Source organism: Diabrotica virgifera, chromosome 10, assembly GCF_917563875.1.
Source record: "Diabrotica virgifera virgifera chromosome 10, PGI_DIABVI_V3a".
Taxonomy (NCBI): Eukaryota; Metazoa; Arthropoda; class Insecta; order Coleoptera; family Chrysomelidae; genus Diabrotica; species Diabrotica virgifera.
The window spans coordinates 10,144,203-10,156,593 of NC_065452.1; the positions used below are offsets into that span (position 1 = coordinate 10,144,203).

A 12,391-nucleotide genomic window follows, 5' to 3' on the forward strand; every position below is an offset into this window, starting at 1 on the left:
TAGATAGGACACACCGTTTTCTACAAAAATTGATTTGAAAATTTTTCGCTTTTTGAATTTAAAAAAAAATTTCAAAAATAAACTCTTTAGAAAGACGAAAACTGGTACATTTATTTATATTCTAGAGATAAATCGATTTTAATAATTGCGAATTCCTAGTACTGGTCACAGGCGTCCGTTTAGGGTAGGTTAACAGTTATTTTATAACATAACTTTTTTGTCTTTTATTTTTGAGCATTTTTGACACTAGATTATTAAATTATGAGGTATTCGAGTACTAAGAGTTACTGTTACTTTATGTTGGTAAAATACATCGTTTTTTTTAAGTTTTTTCAATTTTTTTTTTCAAATTCCAAATACGAAAAACTTTCAAATCGATTTTTCTAGAAAACGGTGTGTCCTACCGACTTAAAGCAAGAGTACTTTTTAGTACTAGATTACCTCGCAATTTAATAATCCAGTATCAAAAATGCATAAAAGTTAAAGACAAAAAAGTTATGCGATAAAATAACCGTTGCCCTACCCAAAACGGACGCCTATGACTGGTACTAGAAATTCGCAATGGATGCAATCGATCCATCTCTGAAAAGTAAATGTGTGTACCAATTTTTGTTTTTCTAAATAGAAGCGTTCTGGAGATATTTAAGAAAAACTAATTACATAACGCCATCTTTAAAGAGCTCTAGCTCCCGTAGGAAGCATTTTCGGACTAGGCGAATTGAGTTAAATTGTCTTAAAATTATCTGAGGAATCTCCTGTCTTCGTTTGTCGGTAGAGTTTCTGGACACCCTGTATAAGGAGATTGTTCATACGGACAATATTTGTAAAGTTATTCTAAATGTTTATAAACTACAAAATTTCAAAAATTTGGCATTAGGATTTTTGATTATATTGATTAATTTTTTATCTTTTTTTAATAAATTTTGATACTATCACTCTTCTGCTTTCATTTGGCATACTCAGAATTGCCCTATCTTCATTATTTTCTGTCCTATGTTATTGCAAAATAAAGGTCTCTGGGATAAACAAATAGAATAACTCTTAAACTGATTAATGGATCGGTCTCAAGTTTTAAAGATTTGTTAAGTACCCCAATACCCAACTTTGGGTGAAACACTAAAGTTTTAAGGTAGTTTTAGTAATACTTATTAACAAATAACGATTTTCGCTTATTTTGCAGTTTGCGTAGCAACAGATTAACTTTTTAACTTTCAAAAATCGGCATTTTGAAGTTTTTTTAATGTTCTAAAAAATTAAATTTTGTAATTTTATGTCAACTCTTTAGCTTTTAAATGGAGTGCAAAAAATCGAAAAAATCGCAATTTTTTTACTAAATTGTTAATAATTAAAAAACGGACGCGAACTCTAGGCAGGAAACAGGTAGGTTTTCTTCCTATAGGTCTACAATAACTAAAAAAGTAGTCAGCTACCTGGATCTTTGAGTACCCTGGACTAAACGCCGCAGTAACGATTTTGTCGAATGCAATTGCAGTACAAAGTACAATAAAATCGAATGAGAACACACCCGTACCGATTTTGCAGTACGCGTTTTACTTTAAAATCAGAATCGTGTCAGATGATTTACTTTTAGCAGCTCTTGCTGTTTTGGTAACCGATAATAAAGAAAAAATACAAAAAACGTTGGTGGTGGTCCCTATGAAATCAACAAAAACTATTACTGGAATTCTCATTTCTATCACAAAAAGATATATAAAATCATACGAGAAGTCATATCAAAAAACTAACAATCAATTATTGACTATACTATAGTATAAAAAGCAGAGATGAGCTTGATAAGAGACGTAAGGATGAGAAGAAGCTATGAAATATGCAGTGATCACTATCTACTGCAAACTACATTTAACAGCAAAGGAAAAGAAATAAAAAGCATAGAAGATAAGAATATGAAAAACAATTTTTCCTTTTTACTATTGTTAATTTCATTTACATACACTTTTAATAAAAGATTAAAATATTTATCTATAAAAGTTTTGGGCCAAATTGGACATACATTTTGGAGAGTTTCTTCAAAGTAACACTTTAATTTTAATTTATATTTAACATTTTCAACACTTTGGTATGTATATAATTTTGAAAATACCTTTTAAATATATCATTAATTTTATCTGAAGCTCCCTTTATAAGTTACACCTAAATATCACACTATCATTTGTATTATTATTAAAACCCTTAGCCCTAATAATAGAAAATAAATTTCTTATACAGGATTAGGTTTCTTGTAAAAAGAAATTGCAGCTAAACACCCTCTCATCGGGGTGAATGGACGTATAAATAAAGATCTTTATTTATATGTCCATGAATACACTTTAGTTAATTTTGATGCCATCCTAGGTATTTGTTTGAGAATCCATTTTGCCGAACCTATTTTATAAGACATTTTGTGTAAAAATACAAACAATTACCAAGATTAGTTAGTTATCCAAAAATTAACAAAATTAAATTTGTATGTTTACATTGAGAAAACGTAGTTATCAACGCGAGCCAGCAGAGCCGCTAGTGGCAACATGCTGCCAGTTTTCTGTAGGAGTTGGATGTATTATAGTCTATAGTCTATAGTATTTGCTTATAGCCCTCTTATAGCTACTTCTTGGACGACATAACTAAATGTTGTCCAAAATTTGTAAGAAAACAAAACGTAAAATAAATTAAATAAAAGTAACTGAAACTCTGTACTATTTCTGATATAATACTAGTATCAAGTGGATACAATTTACACTGATTTCTCCAAGGCGTTCGACAGGGTGTCTCAAGGTATGTTGGTCCATAAGCTCAGAATGATTGGTGTTGATGAACCATTGATTTCTTGGTTTGGCAGCTACTTGTCTAATCATAGACAGATAGTAAAAATTGGTAATTTTCTTTCCAAATCAATTCTTGTTTCTTCAGGGGTTCCTCAAGGATCACATCTTGGGCCTCTTCTGTTTAACATTTTTATAAACGATATTCACGAATGTTTTTCTTTTTCCCTTTTTTTGCTATTTGCCGATGACTTAAAATTGAGCTGTCTGATTAAATCTCCCAATGACTGTGATAAACTTCAATATGAGTTAATCAATTTGTTGGACTGGTGTACAAGAACTGGGATGAGTCTGAATCCATCTACATGCAAAGCCATTACGTTTTCTTGATCTAGATCCCCAATCCATTTTGAATACAAGATTGGACAGCATTGCCTAGATACTGTACCTTTCATCAAGGACCTTGGTGTTACTTTGGATGCTACTCTACAACTTTCTGATCAACTTAAATAATGTAGTCAACAAGGCATTTCAGATGCTTGGCTTTATCAGAAGAAGCGCACAGGATTTTACTGGGATTACTGCCAAAAACGCTTTATTGCTCTCTTGTCCGTCCCCATCTTGAGTATGCGTCCTGTGTATGGTCACCTTTTTATGGTGTGCATATTGAGACCTTGTGTCGTGTTGAGCATAAATTCCTTAAACAGGTTGCTTTCAAATTAAACATCTTGGACAACTACATTGATGCAGATTTACTTGCTACATTAAATATGCCACCCATCTCTATGCGGCATAAGAAGAAAGATCTTATTACTTTTTACAATATTCTGTATGGTAGAGCTGCTGCTTCTTCTTTGCTTAATAACATTAATATACATGTTCCATCTAGACCTACCAGATCTACAGCTAGTTTCCATTACCCTATACATCGCACTAAGTATGGATTTAACAACTTCATTTCAAGAACTGCCAGACTAGCCAATCCATATGATAACATAGATTTCTTTGCAACCTTTGGCTCATTCTTGCGTCAGGTTTTGTGTACTCTTGACTTGAGTAATGGATATAGATAACTTTTTGTATTGCATTGTATAATAATACAGATTAACTTTTTGTATTGTAACCGTAGATATAGTCAGTGTTATGAATTTATAGTTTAACATTATTGTAATTGGGCTTGCACGTTGATAAATAAAATATTCAGGGCCAGCGATAACGTGCCTGCAAGGGATGCACTGCAGGGGGGCACCAAAATGAGTTTTTTTTCTGCTAGTGTTATACAAAAAACTTGTTTAACCCCTTTAATACAGTGATGCACCGGTGTGCATCATACTTGACTGTCACACTGTGACATTCATACAGGTGCATCATGAATTTGCGTTTGCTATATGGTGGTGCAGACATCTGCATCATATTTAAGGTATTTGTGTTCGATCTGAATGTTCATATTCAAATCTAGAGGTGGGGAAACCCACCTTTAATTAGTTGTATCCGTATATAGGTGCAACTTGCTGTATGACTAGTGTGACCAACTAGCCCGAAAAATCCGGGACATGGCCCGAATTAAGAAGTCATGCCCCGGCATTCCGGACAAGGCTTCCGGGCCATCTGAATTTTCAACATTTTGGTAAAATGCAATTTTGAATTCTTCTACGAATTCACATCAAATTTAATTGGTGAGACGAAAAAAAAGTCGACAATTTCTAGAGTGTGATACTAATACCACATCCAAAACGCATGCATTTTATATCTCGGTATTATAGTTCTAGTTCTACGCAAATTCAAACTGAGGACCTTTTTGTTTCTGTATTTGAATAATTATCGTCTTCTGAAAATATGATTCAAAAACATGGCTTAATTCCATCAAAAATATCATTATCAACATAATAATGTTAAATAATCGATAAAATGATAATAAATTTCTGTATTTAAATGAAATGGCCCGGTTTTCATTGAAAAGTCAAGGATTTTAGGTATATTCTTTAGCCTTGTCCAGAATCTGACAGATTTGGAGTTGGTCACACTATGTATAACAGTCTAAGGGCGCCTATGCTAGTTTTGCAGGTGGGCACCTTATATCCTAGCGCTGGGACTACTAATATTTAACTAATGTTTGTTTGGTAAATAGTTAGAGCAAAGTGACTAAACTTTGAAAACTCCAGGTACAGTGGACCCTCGATTATCTGTCAGTGCACCAGATCAAGAGTATGAAGGATAATTAAAGACTGTTAACACGTTGACGGACAGTGCTTCAAATGTATAAGCAAGTGTTGTGACACTATATGTATTTTGCAAAGTAGAATAGGGTAAAATGCAACGTCTATAGACGTTGTGTCACATTACTTCAATGGAAATTAGACGTCTATGAACGTTCTGTCCGCCAACGTGTTAACAGAACATTAAAAAAAAAATTAAAATCATAATACAGTAAAACCTAGATATAAGGGACTAATTGGGGGGATGGGATGTCTGTTAAAGCCAAAAGTCTGTTATATAAATATAGGTTTAAAATCAATAAAAAATTTTATTTTGAATATATGTAGGTACCCACTGTATTTAGATACAGGGTACAAATCTGTAAATTAAAAAAGGAATCCAGTTTTGCTTCCTACTTTTTTACTTTTCTATTTCATCTAAAAACTTTCTACAATATTCTCGTTTGGTTGCCAAAATTATTCACTGGTCCATAGGTTGAATAAGCAATGTATATTTTGGTAAAAACATATAATCAAAGTTGCCATCTTCTGAATGTCGAATTTTATTGGTATTATTTTGTTTTACAATTTAAGAGGGACAATGAAATCAACTTGGTGTAAAATATTCTGAAATATTTGTTTGTTTTACTGTTATTTCACATTTTGCAATGGCTGAAGTTCCCAATTGGTATATGATCAGGGAATCTACTTAATTGACTTCTTCTTGTCGAGAATATCACTCGATCGCTATTGCCTGTGTGAATCACGGTGTGATGCAGCTTCTCTAGTTTCTTTACACAAATCTGTGTCAGTTGCAATAGCATCATCTACATTGCCACCGTCAAATGCCCAAACAAAATGAATTGATGACTCAATCTATGTAGCTTATGTAGCCAATACAACTTATGTACGCACTCTGATGGTTAACAGAGGTGACGATTAATGGAGAGACATATAATCAAGGTTCCACTGTACATCAGTAGTTACTTTAAAAAAAAACTAGAGCTAGCATTAGTTTCGTTTAAATAACACAATAACAAATGTTCCAAAAACAACATAAGCCATGTTAAGATAAAATAGAGATATAACTTCCAGGTCAAAATTGAAATGTGTGAGCTCTGGATATAAGGTGGTCCCAAATAACTTCCTAAATGTATCTATAAAAATGAGCTAATCTAATAAAGATGTTGAAATAAAGACCAATACTTACGGAGCAATAATTGCTCTGGCTGGGCCATGGCTCAAATCAGCCTGATTTAACCAATAGTCCAATTGTCTGGATAATTCAGCCCCTGCAAATACAGATCAAATAAAGTCATATAACAAAGAATGCAGACTATTTTTATTCAGTAAAACTGTTTAACAGCTGATCAATGTTTAGTTTTTATTACCAGAGTCGGTGTACCAACTTCCTGCATGTAGGGCTCGTCTTACAGGCATCTTTCTCAGTCTTTGTTTTATAATGTATTGAATTAAACAAATTTTTTTAAAATATTAATAATAATTCCTAAAAGTAGAACTCTACAATTTATTAAAAATTACATCTGCCACAGCCACAATAAGCATGCGCCGAAGCCGAAACAAAATATGTCAAGGAGGTCAAAATAGCAAATTCATTGTTGTGGTTTAAAAAAAAAGTATAATGATTTTCAATGAGTTTTCTTTGTTATTTATCATAAAATTATTATATTGCTTCATGTTTCAATTTCAAAAATTTGCTTAGTACTAATAATTTATAGATAGTAAATAATTTTAAATAACAGGTTATTTGGAAATTTCATATTGCCTCACTATTAAATTTTAGACAAATATTTAATTTTAAAGCAAACTATGTTAGTAACTGTAAACAATCAAAATATGATATGTGCTAAATTTTTTATTTTACCCTGCATTAAAGCAAAATTAAAAAAAAATAACAGGCCATATTCTTTAATTTTTTTCGCTGTATCTAGGTACACGCTAACGTGTACGCAAATAAAAAAGTTAGGTACACGGGAATTGAATTTCATCAAGCCAGTGACGTCACTATTTAGCGTGCGCAGTGACTGTATATTTTGGTACACGCTATTTTGATATGTTTAGTGTTTGTTTGATAGAAACATATTTGTTATTAGGGGAAGGGAAGCAGAACTATTTAGATGTTTCAAACTTATAAATCAATGTGTATATAAAAGTATATATTCAGGTAGACAAAATAAATATTTAGTTGACATGACATGTACAAAACACTGTTTATACTTTTTATACATAAGTTAATTATACCAGTTTATAAACCAATGATGTTGTGTTTATCTTTATTTATACAGGGAGTTACAACTTGTTACGATTACCTTTATATTTTTTTGATGGGGAAGTTAAGAAGATTTCGAACATAAAATAAAATATAGGCTGTTCCATTTAGAAAACATAAGTTTGGTCTGCTACTATGTTATTTTCTAATATAAACTAACTAATTTTCTAATATAAAGCTTAAAGTTTGCTACAATTTTTGTTATTAACGTTTATTGCTATCTATTACTATAGCGGATCTACTGAGCTTTATCACACTAATCAATCGCCCTGTATGTTTTATCTTAATACTTCTGCTACCCTTAATCACGAATTTTTGTCTATTATCTTTTTCATACTGTTTTAGAATGTTGTTAAACTCATTAAAAGAAGTAAATAATTATCCATACTCCATAGTTAATTAAAAAAAATACTAAACAAATAAAAAATAAGTTAAAGTGTAAACACAACGTGATTAGACAAATTCTAACCACACTTACCCTCACAAGCGATACTTACCACAGCATATTGAATTCCTCAAATTAGCGTGTACCAAAAAACCCAGTCAGAGTGCATGCCATGCTAAATAGTGACGTCACTGACTTAATGATGTTTAAGCGTGTACCTAACTTTTTTTATTTGCGTACACGTTAGCGTGTACCTAGACACAGCGAATTTTTTTACGGGAGCACACGCGAGCATGTACTCGAGTTTTCCGTAAAAAAACAAAGTTAGAATTTATATTTCTTTTTTTGAATATCTATTTATGAACAATATTCCTGTAGTTTAATCTGTTTTGTTGAGACAACAAAAACAAAATATTTAAAAATCTGATACTCATCGCCGCCAGGTCTAGTGTTTTTTGTTTGTTAACAGTTGGCACACAGCTGTTTCGCGCCTGTCATAGTCTGCGCCTGTGCGTTCTGGAAGTTTCTGTAGAACATAGTGGAAAGTCAAAGTGTACAAATTTCTGCATTTTTGATAATATTTCGCTAAACAAAGACTTCTAGTTGATAAAGTGCTCAAATTTGAGTCCGGGGGTGTATGATTGAAATAATTCGTCTTTTAAGGTAAAAAAAGGTGTACAGTTTGCTGCACATGAAGCACAAAAGACCGTTAGTTACATAAAATCAGGAAATTAGTGCGATCCCATTGAGTAGCTGATTATTTATAGGAAAGGAATCCAAACAACAACAATCCATGTAATGAATTATATTTCTTCATTTAATTCGTACAATAAGGTAAGAAGTGAAGATGGTAATTAACGTATGCGAGTTTATTTTTGTTGTTATCAATATCTGGTCTGTATACCTATGTTTTGTCAATTGTTTTTCAACATGGCCGACTCATAAAATAAAAATCTGCAGTTTATGATTTACCGGCAATGTTCTGAGGTGATTTTCAATTAATTTGATCAATTCCCGTGCACCTTTTTTATCTCTTTCGGTTCTTGTAGAAAATATGATACCCAATTAATGTAGTTAGACACATTCTATAAGGGTGACTAAGCATTACCAGTATTGTAAAGGTATTACAAAAACAATAACTGGGGTGTAGACTAAATAATACTAATTAGTATTAAGATAATTCGCATAAAAGATTTCTATGAAAAATCATATATTTTATTTGCTTATTTATATTAAGTATCTTCTTCAGTCTTGGCCCCCTGGAGGAAGTGTACACTGGTCTTCTTGATATTCTTTATAGTGTGTCTCCATAGATTTCTGTCTCTAAAGACAGAAAAACCGTTGATTTTAAGTATGCATTAAAGAAAAAAATGGAAAATTGAAATATATTTCATTAATACCTTAACATAAGAGATGGATTATGGGTCAAAAGCAGTAAAAACAAAGGGTGGTGTGAATAAGAATGGAGTGTAAACTCTGAGTATGTTCTCATTAGTATGAGTATAAGTTTGTACTCAATATGAATAAAAATATTTAGATGTGATGAGTTTCTGCTTACATTATACAGGGTGTTTCATTGGGAAACGGAAATACTTTAACGGTGAATAGAGGTTACCAAGCCGGTTCAAGACATACTACATTTTTTGCCCTGCGGACTTTTATAACTGAGTTACAGGGTGTTTTATCGATTTTGCCCATTTCTTTCCTAAGCCATAACTTTAGAACCACCCTGTATATTTTTTTGATATTTGGTACACATATGTCTCATTCAAAACCCAAACGACTGACATACTAACCATAAGAAAAATCCAGGTCCGGATTAACAAAAAATTATAAAGTAGTTGTGACCTTAAAACAACACCCTGTATATTCAAATTTTGAAAATCTGTTTGCATACCTGAAAAGAGCACAAAAAAGTAAGTTTAATGGTTCACTTCAATTTTTCGGCCAGACAATTTTATGACTAATTTTGAAATTACAGTAGAGCGTCAATTATCTGAACTAATTGGGGGACATGGGCGTTCGGAAAACCGATTTGTTCGAATATTCGAACTATATTGAGATTGCCATGCATATTTATCCACAAGTGAATAAAAACCATATTTATATAACTGTATATTTGTTTATACCTTGATAATGACAAATAACAATAAACAGAAAAGTGCAGTCTTTGCAACAACATATTTTTGGATACACAATTGAAGAAAATTGAAGATATTTTAAGCGTGAATTACTAACCAGTACTCGAGGCAGGGGTGCGGGAGTCGGGAGTTCGGGTCGTTCGGTTGATCGACGTTCGGATAATCGACGCTCTACTGTATATTGAATTTTTTAAGAACTCTGATATTAAAAAGCAGGTATTATTAACTTTTAGCTATAAATTATTAAAGTTAATGAATAAATACTCATTTTAACAATAATCAATACTTCTTTACCACATTTTAACGACCCAATTACTAATGACAAGAAAAATCCAGGTCCGGATTAACAAAAAAATATAAAGTAATTGTGAGCTTGAACCAACACCCTGTATATTATAATTTTGAAAATTTGTCTGCGCATTTTAAAAGAGCATAAAAACTGTGATTAAACGTTCATTTTAGTTTTTTCTCCGTTGATTTAATTACATCAATTTTGAAATTATATTGAAATTTTAAAGAACTCGGAGATTAAAAACCAGATATGTATTATTAACTTTTAATAATTTAATGTTAATGAATCAATACTTATTTTAAAAATACTTATTTACTACGCTGGCTTCACGGATTCTTGGATTCTCTGTATTTGTAGCTGTATGCACATCATTAAAAATTAGAATTGCGAGAATTGGGATATTTTAATGATTTAGTAAAGAATTAAACAAAACAGCTATATTGCAATAAAAAAAAATTGTTTAAACAATTCAACAATTTAACATTAATTAAAAATATTTGAACTAGAAATAACAGTTGCTCAAAATGTCAGACATTTTGTTCGATGCATTTCCTTGCTCGTTTTAAAAGATTTCGAATTGATTTTCTTATTACATTGGAATTGTTCTTAATTTTTCTGGCAGCTTCTTGTGACCTTTACAGAATTAATCAATATGATATCAAAATTGCCGTAATTAAATTATCTGTGCAAAAATTTGACATGCACCTTTTAACGCATTTTTGTTGCTCTTTTAAAATGCGCAGACAAATTTTCAAAATTTCAATATACAGGGTGTTGGTTCAAGCTCACAATTACTTTATATTTTTTTGTTAATCCGGACCTGGATTTTTCTTGTCATTAGTAATTGGGTCGTTCCAATGTGGTAAATAAGTATTGATTATTTTTAAAATGAGTATTTATTCATTAACTTTAATCATTAATAACTAAAAGTTAGTAATACCTGCTTTTTAATGTCAGAGTTTTTAAAAAATTCAATATAATATCAAAATTAAAGTCATAAAATTGTCTGGCCGAAAAATTGAAGCGAACCATTAAACTTAGTTTTTGAATATACAGGGTGTTGATTTAAGGTCACAATTACGTTATAATTTTTTGTTAATCCGGACCTGGATTTTTCTAATGGTTAGTATGTCGGTCGTTTGGGTTTTGAATGAGACATACATGTACCAAATATTAAAAAAATATACAGGGTGGTTCTAAAGTTATGGCTTAGGAAAGAAATGGACAAAATCGATAAAACACCCTGTAACTCGGTTATAAAAGTTAGTAGGGCAAAAAATGTAGTATATCTAGAACCGGCTCGGTGACCTCTATTCACCATTAAAGTATTTCCGTTTCCCAATGAAACACCCTGTATAAAAGTGGATTTAACTCTATTTTTAGCTATTTATTTGGACATGATGCGTCTCTGCTTGTAAACCACTCATCTGTATTGCAAGTGACTTAACACATTGATACTCTTCACACTTACATCTACATCTTCTTGGTTTAGAATAGTTTTTTGAGCACAAATTAAACATGAACTCAGCCATAGCTTTTGCCACCATCAAACTGAAGTCTGGTAACTGTATGACTCCACATTTATACAGTAGATTCTTATGCTAATGAGCACAAAGATATTTTAATTCATATCAAAAATGAGAATATTCTCACAAAAAACTATATTAAATTTACAATCAAGATGCAGTAGAAATAAACAAACCAAGACACATAAATGCTTCTAGGAGCACTCCCGAATCATAATGTACAATGTATATACATTGTAAATCCCAAATCATTATTTCCAAAGTTTGTACATTGTAAATTATGATTATGAAGTGCTCCTAGTAGCATTTAATGTGTCTTGGTTTGTTTATTTTTACACCCGTGTTGAGCTGCCCCCCCCCCCCCCTTGCACAAATTAGAAAACATAGCCCTGATTTATGAGCTTCCATATGCAGGAATTTAATACTTTAGGGGGGGGGGGGAGCTGAGTTACGAGCTATTTATGAGCTCTTGAAATTATATAGTTTCGATTTTTGAGCTCATCCCCTTCACCCCCAAACAACCCTTTAATTGATTTAACTTAAGAGAAAATTGCTGAGAAAACTTAAAATATATCGTATTGCGGATATAATTCCTATTTATATACTCTAAGAATAAACTGTTAAATCACTTGCATTTCGATAATTGAGCTACAACTCCTTCGCAAGAAAACCACCCTATCTTCCTGGCTTAAGAGAAAGTTGTACTTAAAATGCATTAAATTAATTATTTGGCGACTACATATCATTTAATAATTTATAAGCTCCCAAATTACGCCCATTTAGATTAGTAAATTGCAAATTAT

The 12,391-nt window shown here is 31.7% G+C and overlaps 2 protein-coding genes across 4 annotated transcripts in view; one reads left to right on the top strand and one right to left on the bottom strand.

The window, feature by feature from the left end:
* LOC114334525 (protein MEMO1) overlaps window positions 1-6,525 on the bottom strand; it is an 83,855-nt gene extending 77,330 nt beyond the window's left edge. Inside the window, exons 1-2 of the mRNA XM_028284585.2 lie at window positions 6,346-6,525; window positions 6,165-6,246 (exon numbers count right to left, since the gene is read on the bottom strand). Of these exons, the coding sequence (XP_028140386.1) occupies window positions 6,165-6,246; window positions 6,346-6,394 (131 nt within the window). The 5' untranslated portion in view covers window positions 6,395-6,525. The remainder of the gene's footprint in view (window positions 1-6,164; window positions 6,247-6,345) is intronic.
* A 1,613-nt stretch (window positions 6,526-8,138) lies between these two features.
* Window positions 8,139-12,391, top strand: part of LOC114334526 (E3 ubiquitin-protein ligase HUWE1) — a 192,570-nt gene continuing 188,317 nt past the window's right edge. For all 3 annotated transcript variants that reach the window (XM_028284586.2, XM_028284587.2, XM_028284588.2), the window contains exon 1: window positions 8,139-8,463. The gene's annotated coding sequence lies outside the window, so the exon portion shown is untranslated. The remainder of the gene's footprint in view (window positions 8,464-12,391) is intronic.